This window comes from Elaeis guineensis, chromosome 12 (assembly GCF_000442705.2).
Source record: "Elaeis guineensis isolate ETL-2024a chromosome 12, EG11, whole genome shotgun sequence".
Classification (NCBI taxonomy): domain Eukaryota; kingdom Viridiplantae; phylum Streptophyta; class Magnoliopsida; order Arecales; family Arecaceae; genus Elaeis; species Elaeis guineensis.
The window spans coordinates 49,131,227-49,153,884 of record NC_026004.2 but is presented as its reverse complement, the minus strand read 5'-3'; the positions used below and the strand labels follow the sequence as shown (position 1 = coordinate 49,153,884).

Sequence of the window (22,658 nt, the reverse complement as noted above, 5' to 3'; positions counted from 1 at the left end):
TTTTAAATTCAGATTTTTATGCATATAAATTCATATCATAGATCCATTTATAGGAGTTTTAAGATCATATCTTATGCATATATTTGTAGATTAAATAGTTTAATCTAATATTTTTTACTGCAAAAGATTTTTGAAATACATACATAAACCTCTACGCATCCCAACACTTCAAGGAAAAAAAACCAATCAAAACCTAAGAAACCCTCTAATATCTCTCAAGTGCTCTCCTTTCCCACATATTTCTGAAAAAGATAATAAAATGAAAAGAAAAAGAAGTGGAAAAAAAATCTATATTGAGAAGGTCTTATCCATAAATTTTTCCAATCCCACTGCCATCGCTCCATCTTCGGCATCTTTTGCTCCGCCACCTCCTACCCATCCTTCGCGCTCTTTGACCCAATCGCCCATGCTAGGCTTGGCAATGGGTTGAGTCGGGTGCAGATTTGGGTCGATCCAAATCCGACCTAATATCCCAATATTTTGATCTAAATCCGACCCGTGACTCGATGGGTCAACACTTTCTTTACCCATACCCTATCCAATTAGATATTGGGTTATCCGATCGGATATCCACCCTACCTAAATGAGATTTTCTAGATGAAAATAAAAGCATTGAATGATAGCCTACTACCACTCAGCAGCCTTTGAGGCCTTAACCAAGCCTAAAGATCATAAAACCCACATTTCATACAACCAGTCTTTGGCCCTTCACTAAGCTACATAGGGCAAAAGGCCATATGAAAACATAAAAGCTTCAATTTGAAAGCTTATTTTTCTATTCTGTAATTGATCGGGATGCACATCAATTTAACAATAAGATTAAAAAATAATATATATACATAAATCGAATCACATTCAGATCGAATAATGGGTCGGGAGTGGCCACTATCCAAATCCGATCCGAAATATAAATTAATCGAATTCGGACCAGACCATATCAAAATCCGATCAACATGTTAACCAACCCAACCCATTAAAATCGGATCGCGACCCGTTTAGATCGGATATAATTGCCAAATCTAGCCCACACCCTCTCCGACCCTCCCTCTCCTTCCCCACCCCACGATCATCATCCAATCCTCATCCAACGACCTTCTCTACCACTTTGCCTCGTTCCACTGCCCCTCCTTCATTTGTAGCCCAACCACCATTGCCTAGGCGAGATCCTGCCCCCGCCCATCCAACCAAGCCCCAACCCTACCCTCATCTTCAAACCCTCCACCTATAATCTCGACTCGCACTATGCCATTGTTATCACCTTCTAAATCATCCATGTGCAAAAAGTCTACAGATTCACCCTCATCTTCAAACCCTCCACCTATAATCTCGACTCGCACTATGCCATTGTTATCACCTTCTAAATCATCCATGTGCAAAAAGTCTACAGATTCTACCACCATCCCCTCCACTGACCACCTCCACACCTCCCCCCCCCCCCTCATGCATTACGACATCCTCACCCGCACGGCTAAGATCAAGCATCTCGACGGCCCAAACCCCTGCTTCCTCTGCTATGCCTTCCCTCACCATACCATCACTGACCACACTCCAATCCTCTCCACCTTGAAGACCCGTGTCACCACCCTGCCCAGCGGCCTCAGTGTTGTCTGCTGGCTTTCTTCCCTCACGAGCCTCCTCTTTTTTTCGACACATGGCGGCCTCTTATTTATTTTCTAAGGATATGTGGCAGATGGAAGCTTCTCATCCATTATACATATATATATATATATATATATATTAGATTGGGCATTATTGCATCCCAAATCATAGAACCATGACATCATCCTCTGTTATTCTTAATCAACAAAGGCATTCAACCAAGCAAATCTCCCAAAGCTCCCTTCTCTGTTACAGTGCTGGCTCAAAAGCAACCAAACATCTGAACTGGCTGACAATAACCTTGCCAACATGGAAGTCTATCTATCGTTTTAGTTAGCTGGTAATCAAGCAAAGACACTCTGTAAAGCATCACTGAATCTGTGCATCCAACTCAGGCCTGCATATCAAGCCTGATGGCCACAATTATTGTTTAATGATACCCGCAACACATGCAGATCTATTTAGTGAAAATAATACAAGAATGATGAAAGAGAATACCAATTATTTAGTGTGTTTCTGAATAAAAAATGGATATATCACCCTGCGAATGGCAACACTCATGTCAATGCGACATGAAACCATAAAGCTTTTTGTCATGTAACAGTTGTGCTCTAGCAAATTTCAGAAAAAAACGGGCCAACCTACAATTTCAGGCATTTAATTAACAGATCTGGTCACAACAAACCAGGCAACAACCATACTAAATCCTTTTTAACCTCATCCAATAGATTAAACCGAATGCAGAAAATATTGCGCGGTTGCAAAAATCTCTTCCATTTTTCCTACCTTCCATTGTTAACACAGATTCAAGTACAGATTGACAAACTAAGCAAAAAATTCCAAACAGAATAGAAGGCACGAGATCCAATAAGAAAATTCAAAAAAAGTGGTCAGCAAGAATTCAACCTCTGGGCATCCAGAAAAATGCAATGTTTCAGACTTTTCTTCAGGCCAGTAGTACTTCACATCTATCAAATTCTCTGCCAAGATAAATAGCTGATGTCAGGCTCAAAAAAATGAAGAATAAAGCACGCACAACTTATAGGAAGCAGTGTCCCATAATTATGACTTCCACATAGAAATGACCTCCAATACAAAGAGGTGACATAACTGTTAAGGGTAACTGCAACCCAAAAGATTTGTGTTTATGGTTTGTTTTCCACTGCTAATTCCTATGAAGGCAACATCCTCAATGATAACAAGCACACTTCCAGACCCAAGTCTGTTCTGACCCTTCTATATGGATAATATATTCTCAGAAAACTTAAAATGATATTTGTAGCACATGATTACCATCTCAGTTATGTTTCCCTTACAGACCAAAGTCCTAAATTATCCTAATCATGCCCATACTAGACATCAGTAGAACCAAAGGAACAGTAAGAGTTATGGTGCAAACAGGACTATTAACATGTGCACAGTTCTCAAGCTAAAATCAAATACAATTCACTGATTTGCAGCCCCATCTGCTTTGTTATTAGGTATAGCAAACACAGATTTTTGAAATGTAGAGAACAGGGCAAGATCCATTGGTAGAAACTATTTACTAGGTTTTCACAAGATAAGAGCATGCATGATGCAAAATGGATAATTAGTTGCAATTAACATAGACTATAAAGATGAATAATGAAGCCAATGGAAGTTTCGATTGCACTACAGCTTAAAAAATCTGAAGTCAACCTACATTTTTCACTATTATCAACCTCAAGCAGACGTCCCAGATTCACAAGCAAAGTTCATGTTACAAATTATTCTAAGTTCTAGTTGACCTCTTTCATGAATAAATATCAACTGTAAAAATTTATTACAATAATGTCAGTCCAAATCAACATGCATCTACCAACAATTTTTCTCAATTTCTTTATTGCTGTGCAAGAATGTACAAGAACTGACATTTAGGGGACGTTTGGCTATTTAATAAAGGCTTTAGAAGACTTCAGTCTCGCAGCTGTTTGGATGATGGAAAAACAAAAACAATATAGAGATGAATTTTTTTTCCCCCCAAAATTGACTCAATTTTTCCTTCTCCTTGGAGAACTTAATACTTTTTTTCCTTTACAATGTATTCCAAACAACCCAACATACCCTTTGTTAAATTTTGCACGCTTGCACGTGCCACACTGTGGTGGTTAATGCAGGATGGCACACATTGTCAAACCAACACTAGCATCCAACACAAGTTGGTGCACAATCATTAAATACTTTCTAATATTTTAATTAAAATGAGTTTTTTAATTCATTTTTTTGGTTTCAGCATAAAAAGGTAAAGGTCTTGGCTATGCCAGCCACCAGCCCATATTCCCCATGCCATCAAGACTTAAATTCTTGCTATCATAGCTTTTGCAGAATTATGTTGTACAAAGTTAGAAGATTCAGCCAATATAAATTGGTTTTGGCAAAACCAAGGATTTAAGTTCTGGTTCTGGAGACAGTATCAGTACAACAATGGTCACAACAATATCATTCCAACATTTGAGGCAGCTTATAATCCCGGTGATTCACCAGGATACCAATTTTTTTTTCGTTTCCATTTTTCTTTGTTGTTTGTTGTTTTTAATGAATGTTAAGGAGGTTTTTGGTGTTTGTTATAACTTAAGATTAGGAAAGGTTTTTGAGCCCACAATTCGGTTTATGATACCACTACAGGCAAGCACCAATACTGGATTTATAGTGGTCACGAACTGAGTTCTCTCTCCCATTCTTCTCTCTTTCTCCCTTCTCTTATTATGTTGTGTCTTGTATTTAAATGATGTACCAGCACAGGATCTTTCATTGAGCCTTCAACCTGTGATTTGAGGCCAAATCACAAAACCTAATCCCTCGATCACATCTCCTGTCCTAAACTATGACACAAATAAATCCTAAAAAGCATCTGAACAACCATTAAAAATAACAAACAGGAGAAACAAATTTAAAAAATAAGAAGTAAAAAAATGGCATCACAGTGAATCACTATGACACTATGCCCTGCCAAAATGTCAGGACATCAGTATCATCCATCCTGATCATATCTCAGTCCATCCAGATCCATACCAACTATAAACAATGAGGACAGCTGGTCCATATTGACTAGAGTCCCATAGCCATCCCAGGACCTAGTTTCTCATTGATCTAATCCACAATAGCTGAGAAAGACTGAGTCAGACCTTGTCCTGAACCCCTGGATCAAACTGAGACTCAGGTTAGTTTTGAGTTTCGCTCAGGATCCACGATTTCAATCAGTCTCAACAAAACTAGTCAAAACTAACCATAGATTTTTTTTTTTTTTCAAATTTCACTTAGATATTTATTGTCATTGGGGTCATGTCTTTGTTTATGCTGCTTAAAGAAAGGAAAAAATATATATAAAAAAAAAAGACCTCAATAATCCTTAACATGCTCTAGTCCCAAGCTTGCTTTCAGTTTAGTCAATCCAACCACAACTTTTCAAAATAGTTTTTTTCCTTTGGCTGGCGCATTGACCAATGCACAATCAAGGGAGAGATTGTTATCAAGGCAGCAAATGAGAAGAATAATAGTAGAAGGCTCCAAAAGCTAAGATACAGAGGGATGTGCAGGAGAGCTCTTGACTTGAAGGCCATAGGGAAGGAAAATAATGTTGATGAGGCTCTTATCAAAGGTGATAAAGGGAGTGATGCGATAGGCCTCAAGTTTAAGGCAGTCTAGGAACATGGACATGTTGAAAGGCACAGCTCGATAATACATTGCAATATGTTGGAGGCATTGGAGAAGCAGGTGGCTCTATGATGATGAAGATGGTGATCAAGCATTGGAGGATATGGTGAAGGAGATGGCCTCTATAGATGGGGCTAAAAGAAGCCCAACAACTCTAAAATACAGACAAGGAAATGGGACATGGAGACAGAGATGTTTTAAAATGCATCACTATTTACCTCTAATCTTGGTAAACTCATGGTTGAACAGCCATCTGACCACAAACTCATGACCATCTACAAATCAGTTTGGTCCAAGACACTGGGTTTAATCATTCTAGATGAATAGAGAAGTCTATGTGATTTGAGTCTCTAAATGAGGATGAGCTAAGAAGTACTTCATACTTTGTTTTCTTTTTCTTTTTCGCACTTTCATTTGTTTAATGTTACTCTTACTGCACAAACAATGTTGGTGGCTAAATATAACAAATTCACTAAAGCTTAAACTTAGAGACAAGGCGAATTACAGCACTCGTTTAGGAAAAAAAATGGGCAGAAAAGAATTGTTGAAGAAGAAAACAGAAAAGAAATGAAAAGAATAAGGGAAGAGAAGCAAAGAAAGAAGAAAAAGAACTGGATAAGGATAAGATTAAAACAAACCTAGAAAAAAAATGAGCCATTAAAAGGATCAAAACAAACCTCTAAAGCACTCATTCATTTTCATGCATTTTAGTTGATGTGGACCACAAAGAATAGAAAATTATCAACCCAGCCAGGTGGCTCACGCTATCATGCAAACTGCAACTATACTAATTACTACTTGGATTAAAATCTTCTCAGTGGCATTCTTGTCATCTTTGTTTCTCTCAGTTATCAACTTAGAACACTACCTTCAGTAACTGCACCAATGGACTTGGGCTCATATTTTACCAGTGGCATTTTCAAAAACAAATCTCTCTCTCTCTCTACCAGTGGTACTCTAGCCGAGTATCTCTGTGTGTGTGTGAGTACATGCACGTATGTATAGAGGTATCTCTATAACTCTGTATCCTGACTGTTAATGAGGCAAAGCAGATGCTTCATGAATCTTTAAGAAAGGGTTAGATATTTCATGAAAATGAACAAAGTTTGTGATTGGATATTAAGAGAATTGATGAAGATTTGGGCATAATGGTCAACATAAAACAAGGATTGCCATATTCAGATTTATAATTTTAATCGATACACCGAAGGACAGCAGAACCAATACCGATAGGCATGCCAGCTGGAGACTGGTATAGTATAGTATCAGTCCATGCTATATCAAACTGTAGCATACAGGAACCACCAAGAGGAAGAATGAGAGGCCGGAGAAAAAGGAGAGGGAGAGGGGGGAGAGGAAGAAGAGGGGGGTGGGGGGGGACGCACCCGAAGGCATGGATCGATGTGATGGGAGATGCCTAGAGGCACGAGTCCACTGACCTACCTGCACTGGTCGGTCTGCCACATCCGATTGCCATAGACAAGGACAGACAGGAAGCAGGAGAGAGGCCAGAATGAGGAGGGCGGCTGTGGTGGCAAGTGGAGACGAGAGAGTCAAAGAATTTTAGAGGGCCGCATGGTGGAGAGGAAGGAGAAGGTGGGGAGGAGAGAGACCAGAGGAATCTAAGGGGCTAGGGGATCTACAATGAGGCAATGATGACAGATAGGGAGGGTTTTGAAGGATGCACAAAGAAAGGGGAGGGAGGTTGGGGCATGGCCTATTTAATCAACAAGCTAACCAGAGGGATTGGGTTCAAAATTTAATGAAATAGGCTAACCAAGGGACTTTTTTAATTGGGTTTGGCCTATTTATCACGCCAACATGGCAAATCATCCTGTGTCCCCATTGGTTCGGTTTAGTATGCTCCAAATTAAACAATATGACCAACCATGTATACACCACATATTAAAATATAAACATCAAGATGAATCTTCCCTTTTATTAGGGTCTGTTTGGATGGCTGGGTCCAAAATCTTATGGGATTCGTAGCTCAACTACCAAAAACACAAATTTATAGGCTGGACTAGAACTATTTTACAGCTATCTAGAACCACTTTTCAAGTGGGCTAGCCCAAATCCCATAGGGAGAAAAATATTACCTATTTAGATCATTTTTTCTCCCAATGAGATTTGGGCTAGCCCACTCAAAAAGTGATCTTGGATATGTAAAATAGGTCTAATCCAGCCTATAATTGTCTTTTTGGTGGTTGGGCCATGAATCCCATAAGATTTTGGGCCCAACCAACCAAACAAGTCTTTAGTTTTAATAATCAAAGCCTAAAGTATATGCCTTATGTAGAAAGCTCAATTTGAGACAAAATGTGCGCCTCATGAAACTACTTTATTTAACTCATATTGTTATAACTAGTGTTGGTTGAACTGGCTAGTTCAATATGTACCTATTCAAATCATTTCTTTCTCCCAATGAGATTCGGGCTAGCCCACTCAAAAAATGATCTTGGATATGTAAAATAGGTCTAATCCAGCCTATAATTGTCTTTTTGGTGGTTGGGCCATGAATCCCATAAGATTTTGGACCTTACTAACCAAACAAGCCCTTAGTTTTAATAATCAAAGCCTAAAGTATATGCCTTACATAGAACGCTTAATTTGAGACAAAATGTGCGCCTCATGAAACCACTTTATTTAACTCATATTGTTATAACTAATGTTGGTTGAACTGGCTAGTTCAAAGCATACCGAACCAGACTGGTCGATTATCAACATGGATTATAATGTCGAGATAGTTCATCACTCTATAGCTCCAAAACCCTCAACTCCAAAATGAAGGTTCGAAGACAAAGATCCTCCAATTCTTCTAACACCATTCCCTCCCAACCAACTCCCCCTCCTCTCCCCCCTCTATCTCTCCTGATACCATTCGAAGCTCCCTCCCTCTCTCTCCAACTTTCCCAACACTATTTAAAGCCCCACCAACTCTCCCAATGCTGCTGAAGCTCTCTTCCTCTCCCCCTCCTTCTCAGGGCCTCTCCCTCCCTGTGGTTCAATTACATCATGGTTCGGTATGGTATGTACCAGTACCATACCGCACTGATTACCGGTTGGCATGCCTGCCAGTTTGGTTCCACCAACCTTGGTTATAACCCTTGCTTATTATAAGACAATATGTCACTGTAACTACATAATGTGAGTTAAGCCTCAAACAACACCTTTTTAAAGACTACTTGGTGGACCAAAACAAACCAGTCCATGGCAGATACACGAATAACATGGGTTGGACTAAAATATTGGTCTGATTCTTCCATGGAGATTCATCCATGAGCATCTACTAGGTAAAATAGCTCACGTAAACTAGATAGTTTGGACTAAAATATGTATATGACGACACCTAGATTAGAAACCAATATGAAAATAGGTCAAGCGAAATTTACGCAGTCTAAGCATGATAAGGTTCATCATTTAAATTATCATTTGAATCAAAACATTGGCAATGTTACAAAACATTTTGGAATTGTATTGATAAAAACTAGATAAATTTGTTCCTCAACATCCTTAAGTATAGATTGTGACAATTATCATTTGCCCAGGTTGCTATAATACCTAGGGGTGGTAATAGGTCGGGTATTGGTCAAGTTGACCAATATCCATACCCACCCAGCTAGAAAAACACCCAAACCTGTAGCCACCCCATAACCATCTCGGATCCAGTCAGGTTGGGTAAAATAGAGGATCTGGATTAGGTCGGGTAAACCTGCTTCCAAGTTCTGATCAAAACCCCCAAACCCACCGAAAGAAACCACTCCGATCTTCCAATCAAAAATCCCCAAACTAGAATCTAAGAAACCAAAACTCCTCTGATCTCATAGGGTGCTCTCCTTCCTCATAGATTTCCTAAAAAGAGAATGAAATGAAAAAGAAAAGCGAAAAAAAAAAGAAAATGATCAATCTATGTGGGAAGAAGCCTTACCTTTTAATTTTCTCTGGCGATCAAATAGGGAAGCTTAGACGATGGCTAGGGTTTTGTCGCATGTCGGAGCCCTCTCCTCCACCATCTAGTTGTGGGAGTTGTGAAGGTTGCTGCCACCACTTGCGTCTGCATGCCCACCGCTTGCCTTCGCTCTGCCCACGACCCTACCATCACTTGTCTACGTCTTTCCTCTGTTTTTTCCATTTTCAAGAGTCTCAATCGAGCGGGAGATTTGAAGCGGCCGAAGAAGCTTAATCGGATGGGAGGTCAGAGCAGCCGAACAGGGAAGCTTACGATGGCTAGGATTTTGGGTCTTAGCAACCGAATAGGGAAGGCATACAATGGCAAGGGTTTTGTGTTGGGCTTTATACATAAGGATTTAATCAAATTAGATTCAGAGCGGGGCACACAATTATCCATACCCGACCTGAACCCGTTTTGATTTTTTTTTCTTAAACTCATACCCGCCACGAATTTTAATCAGGTCAAGCAAAACCCGCCCCATTCGGGTTGGTTCGGATACCCAATGGGTCAAGAAAAATGGCCACACCTAATAATACCAATTGAGTTATGGCTGCATTTCAGTGTATATTTTTTAACTATTTCATTAATACCTGCATGTTAAGTACTTTTATCTTATATCTAAAGACAAATTTTCTATTTTGTTATTTCAGCCAAAAATCACCAAATGTTCCTAATCCCAAAGCCAAAACATGCTCCACATTTAGAAATATTTGGCAGATGTATAGTTGGTTGTCTCATACCATCCTAATCTTATTTTAGGTCTTCGCAACATCCAACATGGAACTTAACAAAGATTAATGATAAGCATCTAGAAAACGAAAAAGAGAATTAAGAGTAATATGTGCTATAATGAGCATACGTTTTTTTAAAAGAAAAAACATGTGTCGAACAACTCACGGTACTTGGCACTTACTATCTTCTGGAAATCAGGCCAGCACTAGAAGACCTAGAAAAGAGATGTGTCGTTAGCCTCCTAGACAGAAATAGAACAAAGACTTGCAATAAATTTAAACAGAGACAGATGGCATTATGGTGCCAGGAAAACGGATCGCTACCTTCCGTGCTGTTTCCCTCCAAAACCATGTCTACCATTACTGAGTCCTTTATTTTGTGTAGAGGACAAACTTGTTCCATCAAGATTTGTTCCATTTCCAACTGTGATGTGTATGGATGAATGACTGGATCTCATTTCAGATGACAAACCATTGAGTTCTTGGAGATTTTTTGACTTGCCTGAAATTCTAACATCTGAGAGCCCTTGGATGATGTTAAAGCTGACACCATTTGATTGTTGATCATGCACTTTTGAAATCTCCGAATGCTTGTCATATGAATCTCCAAGGTTTGTCAGGGCAGCACCTTCCATGAATGACACACTGTTTGCTATTTTTGGATCAACTGACAGTAACTTTTTTTGGCGGTTGTTCTGTGCAACAGGAGTAACAGCTACTGAAGGCAACAATGATGAGTAAGGCACAGAAGATGCAGCAGCAGCAGCAACTTTCGCAACAGCTGTAGTAGCTGATATAATTTCTTGAGCTCCTTCACGAAGGTGAATATAGTCCCCTTCAATGACAAATAACTGAAATTGCATAGTGAGCATGCCATCCATAAGACAACACAAAATTACGGGACAGTTCAAATGACAGAGGAAAACATACTTCTGGATGATGAGCCACAAAGTCATCAAGCTTGCCATAGTGTTTCTTGTAATCATGCCAGTGAAGAGGCGCAAGCATTTTTGCCAGCCTATTTGGTAGCTGAATGTAACATGCACTGCCAATTAATAAAGACAACAAAAGAGCATCCATGATTGACCACTGAGATAGCAACTGCTAAACTAAACAGAGGTACTCACAGTTGTGCTGATCCTGATTCGACCATCAGATCCAGCTGGAATAGCACGCACAATAGATGCCAAAAGAGACCTTTCATCTAAAAGAGTGGGCTCCACAAATTTCCCAGGTATCATTGAACTTTGTGTTCGTACAGCTGATACAGAAACTTCAGGAAAACTCATTTCATTCTCATTGCATTCTCCTGCAGTATTGGAGCTTAAAGAGTTGTTTGGAGCAACAGACTCAATCACACTAGAAGCCAACCGTAGTTGTCCTGCTGTCAAAACTGGTTCCTGTGATTGGTTGACTGCAGCAACTGTCTTCTTATCCTGTACCTGAAAAATTGAAAGATGGAGGATCACTAAGCCTTCTAAAAACAGAACATGAGAAATGAGTAGACAGATTTCATGCTTTCAATTTATAGCATTTAGAATAACTGAACAAACCTTAAGCTCACTTATCTGCTCTGGTGGTTCAAATTCTAATGCAGAACTAAACTGAGAGTTTGCATTCAAGGTGTCCTGTGGTTCTTGGGACATGGGGTATGATTTGCCGTTCAACTTGAGCACCTGATATTAGAGATTTAGCACAAATATAACATTTACCTCTTGTATGACTAAAGTAATACATGCGTAACGAAAAATGTTCTCGTTTGTCACCTGAACTTCTTCACTTGATCCGCTTATTACAGGACTAGATCTCTGCTGTTGGCTGACGTGGTTGTGAAGATGGTCTGGATGGACCTCCTGCCTTTCACCAGCGAGCTCAAACCTATAATTAGCATCTGATCTTAAAAGATTCTGCTCTGTTTGAGATGGTTGATATTTGTTCTGATTAGGTATTTGTGAGATATCAGGTACTGCCTATCGGAGAACCAAGAAAAAAGAATTTATTTTAAAAAGAAAATACCCATTTTGTTATGACTATATGATCTTATTAATTTTATGATATTGATACCTGTTGATTTTGCCACTGCTGGTGAGCTGGAATTGTAGATAGTGGCTGAAAATGGCCCATTTGAGGTTGAGGAATGGGTGAGTTGGTTGATGATACAGATTGTGAAACACCTTGCGGATGCATCACGTAGGGATGCAAAGCAGCCATCTGGCCAGGAGGAAGAAAGGAACCCATCCCAATTATGGAAGATGGAACAATTGGAACACCAGGAGCATGTTCACTCTGAAAAAGAAAAGAAATAAAGATTCTCAGGAAAAAAAAATTGATTACATTACAAGTTGATAAGACCTAAACTGACATCAGGCAACACACATCTCAAAACATTATATAACTAATAAGAACTTTCTAACATGACCATGATACAAAAAAACTGACTCTGTAATTTGGTTGTCTTATCAAACAACTATAGTCATGAGCATCATAAATCAGGGGTACAACAAGCAGTGGACATGCATATATGACCGTATAGGCAATATTTTGAGATTATGAATACTCTACCAATATAGATAACTAGAATTTAATATATATTTCAAACTTTCAAATAATCTTTAAATATAAGACGGTTACACCATGGGAGAAAATGATAATTTAACAAAGAGTGCCCAATCCCCTATTCTGCATGATATATTAATACTAAGAGCATGACTAATGCGGTCCCATTTATTATCTCATCTACCATCAGCTTCAGCAACGAAATTAGAAATAAAATATTCACTAAAGCATGGATGACCCGATGACCCCTCTTTCAAACTTAACCCACAGACGATAACAGGCCATGACTTGATTTAGTCGAATGAGGAAACTACAGCATCAAACTTATCAGCATCTTTGCTTTTCACGCCAACAATTAAGTACTCTACAATCACAATGTAGACAGTTTCTGTGCATCCAATCATCTTTCATCTTGTTTTACCAGAATTTATCAGTTATTTAGAACTATCAAATAACCAACCAATGTTGCTAACAAAATTATTGGCAATCAATGGGCTAAGGGCCTCAAGACACTACATAAAAAGATCGCCACAGTACGTTAGGCCTAGAAATGTAGCTTAAAAACAAGGTGCCGAAGAATCTTAGTCACAACGTCACATAGTCAATCAAAAAAGAAACCAAAAACAAATTAAATCAGCAGATATCAATTCAATGGTCCGAATATGAAAATGATATGGCATTTAGAATTCAGTGACTGGAAATGGTTTCATTTCCAAGGTAATTATGTCAACAATGCAACACTCTTACTAAACTTTGTTTCTTGAGGTCTTATTACTAGACTTTCATCATATCTACGAAATCAATAACACAAGAAGATCAAGTAAGAGTTGATTTTTCAAAAGCATAAATTTACTAACAATAACAATGCGTCCAATTGAATAGTTCCCCCTTCATCTAAACACCGAGGCAAAGCATCAATAGACAAATGATGCTTTCCAACTAAGACTAAGATCTTAGAAGACTGAGAAGATAATAGGTGAAAGAGTTCATTTGATGAGAGGTGAAGGAAGTTTCCACCAGCAATTTACAAAGAGCAAGAGAAAATAGAAGTGTGTAAAACAACAAATAAGATAAATTTTATATATTAACACCTAATATTATCATTAATTAATGGCTTCTTTTAAATAATACATAAGAGAAGAACTCAAAATATCACGAAAAGTATAAAGCATAAAGAACAAAAGAACTGCTGTCATTAGAAATTCAACATAGAAAAATTCAAGGGCATGCTCACTGATTGGGTGGAAAATGAGCCTAATGACGTGGCATGACCTGATTGGTCCAAGTCAGAACTGATGTGGCATTCCACATAGCCAAACCAAGTCGAGGAACCAGACAAGCAGACCAGAAGACCTCCAAGGTCACGTGTCACACGAGGTGAAGCCCGCAGTTCAAGCAAACATTCTTCCAGCTCGACATCTACCCCAGGCCAACCTGAGTCCTCTCACCTCAGCTGGTGATTTTCCTGTCCTATGTAGAAAAACATTTCCTCCATCAAATCGGAGATGAAGATTACTATAAGAGCCTCCAACACTTACAGCAAATCTTCAAGCAATTACAACACAATCCCAAATGATTACAGAACAACTCCAACCTATTAAAATACAATTCCTAAAAGATTTGGGTCCCAGCTATAAATAGGCCATGAGGCCCTACAAGTAACAAAACAAGTCCTCTAATGCTAGAATCCTTTAATAATGGCATTACTACAGTTACTATTAAGCACCTTATTCTCTACAACTTCTTCCTCACCTCCCACAAAAAATCCTTTCTAACATAACATTGAAGAGCTCAGTTGGAGCTAATCTGACAAGCTGTCTAACCTCATTTGTTGCCTTGCAGATCCACAGATGATCTTGGGATCAGCAATAACAGATTGACACCATTTGCAGGAAAGAAGGAAGAAAAGCAATGAAGCTCAGAAGGAACAACGATCAAAGAGCCACCCAACCGAAGTCCAATGGCTTCTTGCACCGCTCCCCAATATTTCAATCCCCTCAACCAGTCCTGGGAAATGTTGATGCCAATCAATTGAATCTGCTTGCCCGTGCAAGTCCGCACAACTGTGATGCAAGACTTGCAACAACCTACTGGCCAGCCAAACTGCCAAGACGACCTGATGCAAGATAGTAGCCGTCCTCGCCTCATGATCCCGAATCCGGTGTTTGGTTGGGGTCATGAGAGGGAGGATGGATGAGGTTAGAAGGATGAATGACCCTCATCCATCATTTGGTTCAAAAATTCTTAGGAAGAATGAATGAAAAGGAGGGATTATCTATCCATCCTGGCCCACAAATTTGTATCTTCCTAAATTAGAATGATGCAAGGATAGATGGAGCATGTGAGTAGGTTTTTATATTGATAAAATGATCCCTCGTTAATTTTTTGACAAAACCCTAACACTTATTCACTCTTTTACCAGACAGAAATCCACGCCCCACCATGTCCCTCCTTTATTACTAATTAGTTTAATTTTAGTACATAATTTCCATATTATAAGTAAATAATTAGAATTGCCTTCCATGTTTCTATTTATATTGACTATTTTTTAGTTAACTATTTGTATAAAATTAATGAGCTATTTAAATTAAATTATCAATTGATTAGTTATTTATATAATTAATGGATATAAATAAATTAATTCAAATATAATTAATGTATAAACCATTAATTTAATTAAATTTAAATATTTTATAATATTTATATAATTATAAATTATGAAGATTATAAATTTATATATTTTCCTACTTCAGTATAAATAAGAGTTTTTAATTGATAATTATAATACCTTTTTTATCAAAGGATAGTTTAGTAAAAATATTATACATATATCATCCATCATCCCTTTCATTCCTTCTATACCAAATAGAGGGGATCATTTCCTTACCTTTCCATGTTTCCCAAACACAGAAGATCCATCCATCCTCTCTCTCATCCATCCTTCCCTATCCATCCTTAAATCCATCCTTCATGCCACAGAGGATAAATGGGACCGGAGGTGTGATCATCCAGAACAAATTCCACTTCAGGCAACTCTTCTCCATGTTAAGCAGAAAAAGTATCCATATGGAAAGCTGACCTCGATCACAAGATCGAGGAGATACGCAATGAGATCAAAGCCCTACAACAATGGAAGGTCAAAGCAGGAGACGATATGGAGATGATAAATGCACCCCCCTTCACCAAAGAGATCATGAAGGAGATCTTGCCAAAGAGGTTGAAGATACCTCAATTTAAGCATTACGATGGTACCTGCTCTCATGCTACTCCAAGGAGCCAGTGACGTCGTAGTGTCAAGATTTCCAAGCCAGTCTTAGGAAGGCTGCTTAATTTTGGCACTCAAGCCTTCGAACAAGATCAATCAAATCCTTCGACCAGCTCAGTAGCTAGTTCATCGGCCACTTCATAAGTAATAGAAGACAGAGGAAGAATCAAGCAAATTATTTGCTAGCAAGTCGAGGGAAGATGAGTCCTTCCGAAGCTAATCAGCCAGTTTAATGCTGAGACACTGGAGGTATGCAAGCTGGATCAATCCATCGTAGTAGCCATGCCGACGAAGGGGCTGAGAGATCATGCTTCAGCTTCTCACTAGAGAAAAGGCCTCCCAAAGACTTGGCAGAGCTCTTACCCCGACGAATAAATCTATGCTGAGAAGGCAATAGTTGCTCAAAATGAACCAACAGGAGGAAGGAATGGCAAAATCGCCAAAGCCATAAGAAGGACAAGCCAAGGAGAAAGCATCGCTAAGAAGATAAAAGTGCCATACAACCTTGGAGCCTACTATAGAGTTCAAGAGGTATAACTCTTCTCAATGCTCTGAGAGATCAGATCCTAATGGAGATCCGAGACCACCAAAGGCCCTATCATCATATTTTGGCATATCTCTAAAGTGCTTATAGCTTTATCTTGTCTCAACGAATATTCTAGCCAAGATTTTCCATATCGGTACCGATGGCCGTTTTGGCCGACCGACAATGCAGTATGGTACAGTTCTGTATCGTATCGAATCGAGGCGAACCGACGAAGGAACCCGAAGCCGAATCGGGAGAAAAAAAAAGAGAGAAATAGAGAGGAAGAAAGAAAAAAAGGGAGAGGAAGGAGCCGGCGGGGGCCGTCAGACGGCCTCCGATTGGCCGCCGTGGCCGTCGGAGGGTGCAGTCCACCCGCGTGGCACCATGAGCGTGAAACAGGGACGACGCCCCCTATTTCACGAAATTTTTTTAAAAAAATTGGGTTTTAAGTGAAGCCGATCGATTTTTTTTAGAAAAAAATCCTGAAGTCAGCAACTGGGTTGCCGACTTCATGAGTTTAAAACCAAAAAAAATAAAAACAGGCCATCGCCTATTTCAAAAAAAAGAATAGAGCGGAGCCACGGAGCTCCGCCCGCTCAGCCGCCCTCAGGCCATCGGCGTCGGCTAGCCGACCACCGAGGACCTCACGACAGAGGCACTATCCGTCCGGTACGTCTCCCCCCCACCGAGCACTCTCTCTTTCTCACTCTTTCAAGTGTCCTATCGGACGATAATGGGGCTCGAAAGCCCTCCGACGGCTGCAACGGGCCACCGTCGGCCTCCAATGGCTCCCGCCTCCCTCCCTCTCCTCCTCTCTCTCTATCTTTCTCACTTTCCTCTCTTTTCCTCCTGGTACCGTTGGTATACTGTTTGAACCGACCGAACCATGCCGGTTCCCCGTCGGTCCAGTACAGTACGGGGGTATACCGGCCGATTCGACATGATACAGAAAATCCTAATTCTAGCTTTATCGCAGCTCATTTTATCTTATTATAGCATTATGGACTTGTCTCGACCTATCTCCAAGGGCATTATGATCTTATCTCAATTAACTTTTATAGGTTTTCTAAATTAATTCAGCCGAACTCAAGCATTTGGAACTATTTCTAAAGTGATTATGGTTTTATCTTGGCTTTCTTTTCATCACTCAGTTTTACTCGACCGACCTCATATATTTAAGCTCACTTTTAAAGTACTCTAGCCTGATCCGACCGAACTCAGTGCTCATGAGATGACCTCAAATTTTTGGAATGAGAAGTCCACCATTTAGATAGTGAACAAAAAAATGGTACGCATCAAAGACTAGACAAAGCTCCATCACAAAGAAGGTCAAGATTGGTCGGGCACCAGCTCCACAAGGTTGATGCCCATGACAAGGTCACTCGGCTCAGTGGCTGCATCGGAAGCACAAAAAGATCTACATAAAGGCCTACTCCTTGGGGCTTGAAGACCACCCAGCATCACTAAAGCTACCCACAAAAAGGCTTAGATAGCTGAGATCAGGCTTGGGGCAAAATGTTGCCACCTACACCTTGCACTCATTGAAACCCTCAATGAAGGTGGCAATCACAGTGTAGGCGAGCTCCGCATGATACTCCCTCAAATTATTATACTCTTCCACAACTCGGAGGGCCTTCCTTCTCGGCCTTGACAGCTTGGAACTTGGCAATCTTCAACTCCTTGGCCACAGCAGCTCGAAACTCTCAAATACTCTGCAACCCCAACTTGCTCTTAGCATATCTCAATCTAGCCTCCACAACAACCATCTTCTCCTCGGCCTCACACAAGGCCAACTCAAGCTCAATTACTCAATGCCTAAGATGTCTTTCATATGGTGAAACCATTAAGCTTGCAAACCAAAAATTGAGTTAGTGAAGAAGTCTAGCCCTTCAAAGACGAGGGAGAAAGAAGTTATGGAACCACCACTTAGCAGCAATCTAAATGATCGTACTAGGAAGAGCCTAGAGGAAACTCTTAGTATGACCAAGTGGGTTCATGAAGACCTTTAGAAGCTCTCCAACTATGGCGGAACTGCTGAGGCTTACTCTCCTTATATAAAGCCACGAACAGTACAGATCAGCTCGATCGATCGTCTCTCCGCTTGGACCATCTAACACATGTCACATCCATCCTCCTCTAGATGGTCAACAATGCCTTCAGGAATTGGAACGAGGCAACTCACCCTTCGGAATATTCCTACCGAAAATTTGATGTCCCTTCAAAGCAACATAAAATCCGATAATGTAGTTATTTCCTTTCGCATGAACCAAAAAAGAGGGCTCGGACTCGAAAGTGGGAGGGCAAGTAAAGTGGTGGAAAATGAGCCTGATGACATAACATGACCCAATAAGTCAAAGTCAGAATTGATGTGGCATTCCATATGCTGAACCAAGTCTACCTTAATCAAGCCAGGGAATTGAACAAGCAGACCAGAAGACCTTCGAGGTCATATTTCACCTGAGGTGAAGCCCGCAACTCAAGCAAACACTCTTTTAGCTCGACATCTACCTCAATCCGACCTGAATTCTCTCACCTCGACAAGCAATTTTTCTACCATGTGTAGAAGGGCATTCCCTCCAAATCAGAGATAAAGATTATCATAATAGCCTCCAACAGCTTATACCAAATGTTCAGATATTATAATACAAACCTGGATGGTTACAGCACAACTCTAGGCTATCAAGATACAATTCCCAAAAGATTCAGGATTGCAGCTATAAATAGGTCATGAGCCCCCGCAAGAAAGCTAACAAAACAAAGTCCTCTAATACAAGAATCCTCTAATACCGACATCATTACAACTACTATTAAGCTCCTTATTCTCTCTACCTTCTTCTTGCTCATCTCCCACGAAAAATCTTTTTTAACTTAAGCATCACAAAGCCCAGCTAGAGCCAATCCAGTGAACTCTCTGAATTTGTTTGTTGCCTTCCAAGTCCACAGTAGCCCACATCTTCGATGCTGGGATCGGCAGCAACAATGACTAATATAGAAGGTTTTGCTATTAAAGTTAATATGAAGATATTGTTTAACTTTATCAACAAAGTTTGGATAAGCCATATGAAGGACATGAAAGAATTGCTCAAAACAGTACATGGGCCCTTTAACAAGCACTAATAAATGTTTTCTAAAACAACTTTCAGACAAACCATATGCATGTTAGGATACAATTAATTCTTACATTGTACATAAACGTACATAGAGGAATATGGACAGTTGATATTAACAATAAAAGGCTCTCATAGTAGAAAATGAATGATTCCTTAACTACCTAATGCACCATAATTGCAAGAGTTTTTTCCTATGAATTTTAGTCATAAGATCTTATTGGGGCAGGATAATGCCCGCACATATGCAGATTTTCTTCTCACGCGGTATGAGAAGAATTCCACGTATATGCAAAACAAATTACTTGGGGCATGATAGAGCAAATAATTGGACTAAACATTAACAAACTAGAGAACAAGCCATAATAGTTGCATCTTCAGCTTTTACACAAAACTAACTAAAACAATATTACTAGCAACTGTAACTTGGAAAGAAAATATTTGAATATTTGACTGACATAAAAGTATAGCTTTAAAATATTTAACCTTTATACTACCTTTATAGATGCATTGGAAGCTGAAACAAAAGATGGACTGCCATCCAAATGTCCATTAGATAAGAACCCCATGTTTCCATTTAATGTGCCACCATCAGTCGCATTAATCTGGTTTCCCTTGCTTTGTGCATATGAAGATAAACCCTTTGAGCTCTCATGAGGCACTTGTGAATTATCTTTATATATTCCACTTCGTTCCCTTGCATCAGCTAACTCTAGCTGGAGCTGCTGTATCGCTTGCAGATGATGCCGCTCCATTTCCACAAACTAGCATCAATTTATCAAACAGGAGTATCAAAATCAAGACTTAACAGTGAATCTGCAGAGTTCCAATTATATCACAAATGAAATCATAAAAATAAAGATTGACAAACTTAATGCAGCTTATCTATTCATTAATATATTATTGTAGCACATAAAAAAGGAAAAAAATGTCACAATAAGTACATGATAAAGCAACCTGTTGTTGAAAACCAAGCCAACATTGGTTAAAATGCTCAGTACGTTCTCGTAGCTCAGCTTGTAACGACTGGTTGGTTGTGGACTGCAAAGCATCCATTTCTTGAATTCGAGCAATCCAAGTTTGGGCCTCTCTCAATTGTTCATCCTTGTAAAGAATAGTTTCCTGTGCAACCCTATGCTGAAAGGCAGATAACTGTTAGGATCTGATGTCAAAAACAGTGTTATTCAAAATTGCATGAACATGAAAAAATATTCTATTGAAATAATTTAACAAGAACTGAAACTTATCCAAACTAAAGACAGTCTTTCAAAAAAATTGATGGCATATTGTTTTACCACCTTTGCTGTCGACAAAAACTGAAATAAACAGCTTAGTTCAATCCAACTTTTTTTGAAAAAAAATGATGAAATTTCTATTAGGAAGTTCTCTTTCCTGTATGATTGAATATTATGTACCTGATTTTTATCGATCAAAAACTGGTTGCTTGAGTTATGTAATAAATGTGAAAACGCCAAATCTTCACATAGTATGTGCACATTTTACGTGTGAAATAACAGTATGTTATAGTAGGACTGCAAGCAGGTCTTATTGGATAGGTGTTTGGCACACCCCAATACTAATTCATGTTTGAATCAGGTCAAAAAGTTGAATCCAACCAAATATATTTTCATTCAAGTAGGACCAAAGCAGGTTAAAGATTTATTTTATTGATCCACTGAATTTTTCAGGTTCTATGAGGTCAAAAAATTATCCAACCACATACCATTAACAAGGTGTATAATTGAACAACAACTAGATATTATCAACAACATTTCAGCATAAGATTTGATTGACAAGAACATGTAAACTACAGCTAAAAACAAATTTTGATGATATATTATGAAACAACAATTAAGAGCAAAATTTGCTCTTAAATTCTAGAAGAGTTGTGTAAAATGTAATGTTATACTTTTGTATAGGTTATGATCAGTTTGCATTTGAATTAGGTTGCTTAGTGTCCATATCCACTTTACGTTAAGGGCCCATTCTTTCGTGGATAAATATCATAGAAAAGTTGGTCAACTTTCCCATTGACCAACTTATGCATGTTCTCACGCTTATCAAGATGGATAAATTGCTTTCTATGGATAGCAATTACCCATGAAATAGGAGAACAATCTTACCCACCTAGAGGGTGGTCCCATCATCCAGTAAAGTAGGTATTTAATTTTATTCTTAAAATGCCCCATCCTCATTTTCAATGCCTCCATCATTCAATGCCCAATAAATTATCCACTTTCTCCAAACCTAAAAAACATAAAGGGTATTATGGAAAATATGGATAAATTTTAGCAACTTACCCAGGAAAGTAGTAATTCAAAAAAACATGAGTAACAGATTTCAAAGCCACTTTCCCATGCGTAAAAAAGCCATGGATAAATTATTTTCCTATCTAAATGTTGCTTGGAAAATATTTACCTAGAAAAATAGAGATTCCCAAGTAAATTTTTTACCCACAAAAGAACAGACCCTAAAACTTATCATGATTTCTGATCCAAGAACTTCTATAGACTTTATTTTGGGAGGGTGGGTGGCCTCCCGCTTGGGTGTAGGGATTAGAAGCACCACATCCAATCTATTTGCAGTCCTAATCATGTAAATGCTGTCCCCACATTAAGTAGTTTAAAGATTCAGCAGAACACTTCCCAATCTCATGATAGCAAGGGATTATCGTCTTTATTTTCATACAATATTTAAAGATCTGCCATGCAAATTCCACTCATCTATCATCTCTCTTAAGCATCAGAATTAATCATCACCAGCTAGTCTTGAAAACCATAACTTCACCCAAAAAAAATACATTTCTTTTTTTTTTAAGATGACCTGAGGTGTGCATTGCTCTAAGATCAAGGCAAGGCCTCGAATAACAACTTGAGGCTTATCGGTAAGGATTCATGACAAATGCATAATATCAAATGGCTTATGTAGGAGGACTACACATTAGACTTTGATTATTTACGCAACCAAATAGACCAGAAGAAACATATGTCATGTATATTATTACATGATGTGGGTAGATTTAAATTCTAAACTAAGGTATACAAGATATGTCAGCTCTAACCAATAGAATTGAGTGTACAGTTGGCATGTGAATTTCTAGTCCATCACAACTTTCACACTCAACTACAAAATTGATACCTGCATCCTTTACATGGTTTATATTTCACAAATTTTTTTTTACATTTCTAAACTATAAAGTAATATTAATAAGACTTGCACCTCAATTTTTGATGCTTCATGCCTTTGG

General features: G+C 38.9%; 1 protein-coding gene across 6 annotated transcripts in view; it reads right to left on the bottom strand.

Moving 5' to 3' along the window:
* Positions 1-2,300: 2,300 nt before the first annotated feature.
* The window catches only part of LOC105035945 (uncharacterized), a 35,256-nt gene continuing 14,898 nt past the window's right edge, over positions 2,301-22,658 (bottom strand). For 2 of the 6 annotated variants that reach the window (XM_029262094.2, XM_010911659.4), the window contains exons 7-16: positions 20,369-20,548; positions 19,909-20,175; positions 12,022-12,243; positions 11,724-11,927; positions 11,511-11,633; positions 11,085-11,399; positions 10,888-10,986; positions 10,282-10,808; positions 10,140-10,172; positions 2,301-2,579 (exon numbers count right to left, since the gene is read on the bottom strand). In XM_029262094.2, the coding sequence (XP_029117927.1) occupies position 2,579; positions 10,140-10,172; positions 10,282-10,808; positions 10,888-10,986; positions 11,085-11,399; positions 11,511-11,633; positions 11,724-11,927; positions 12,022-12,243; positions 19,909-20,175; positions 20,369-20,548 (1,971 nt within the window). In that variant the 3' untranslated portion in view covers positions 2,301-2,578. Of the gene's footprint in view, positions 2,580-10,085; positions 10,173-10,281; positions 10,809-10,887; positions 10,987-11,084; positions 11,400-11,510; positions 11,634-11,723; positions 11,928-12,021; positions 12,244-19,908; positions 20,176-20,368; positions 20,549-22,658 lie in introns of all 6 variants that reach the window. The other 4 variants (XM_010911664.4, XR_830408.4, XM_010911660.4 and 1 more) reach the window with 4 other exon arrangements.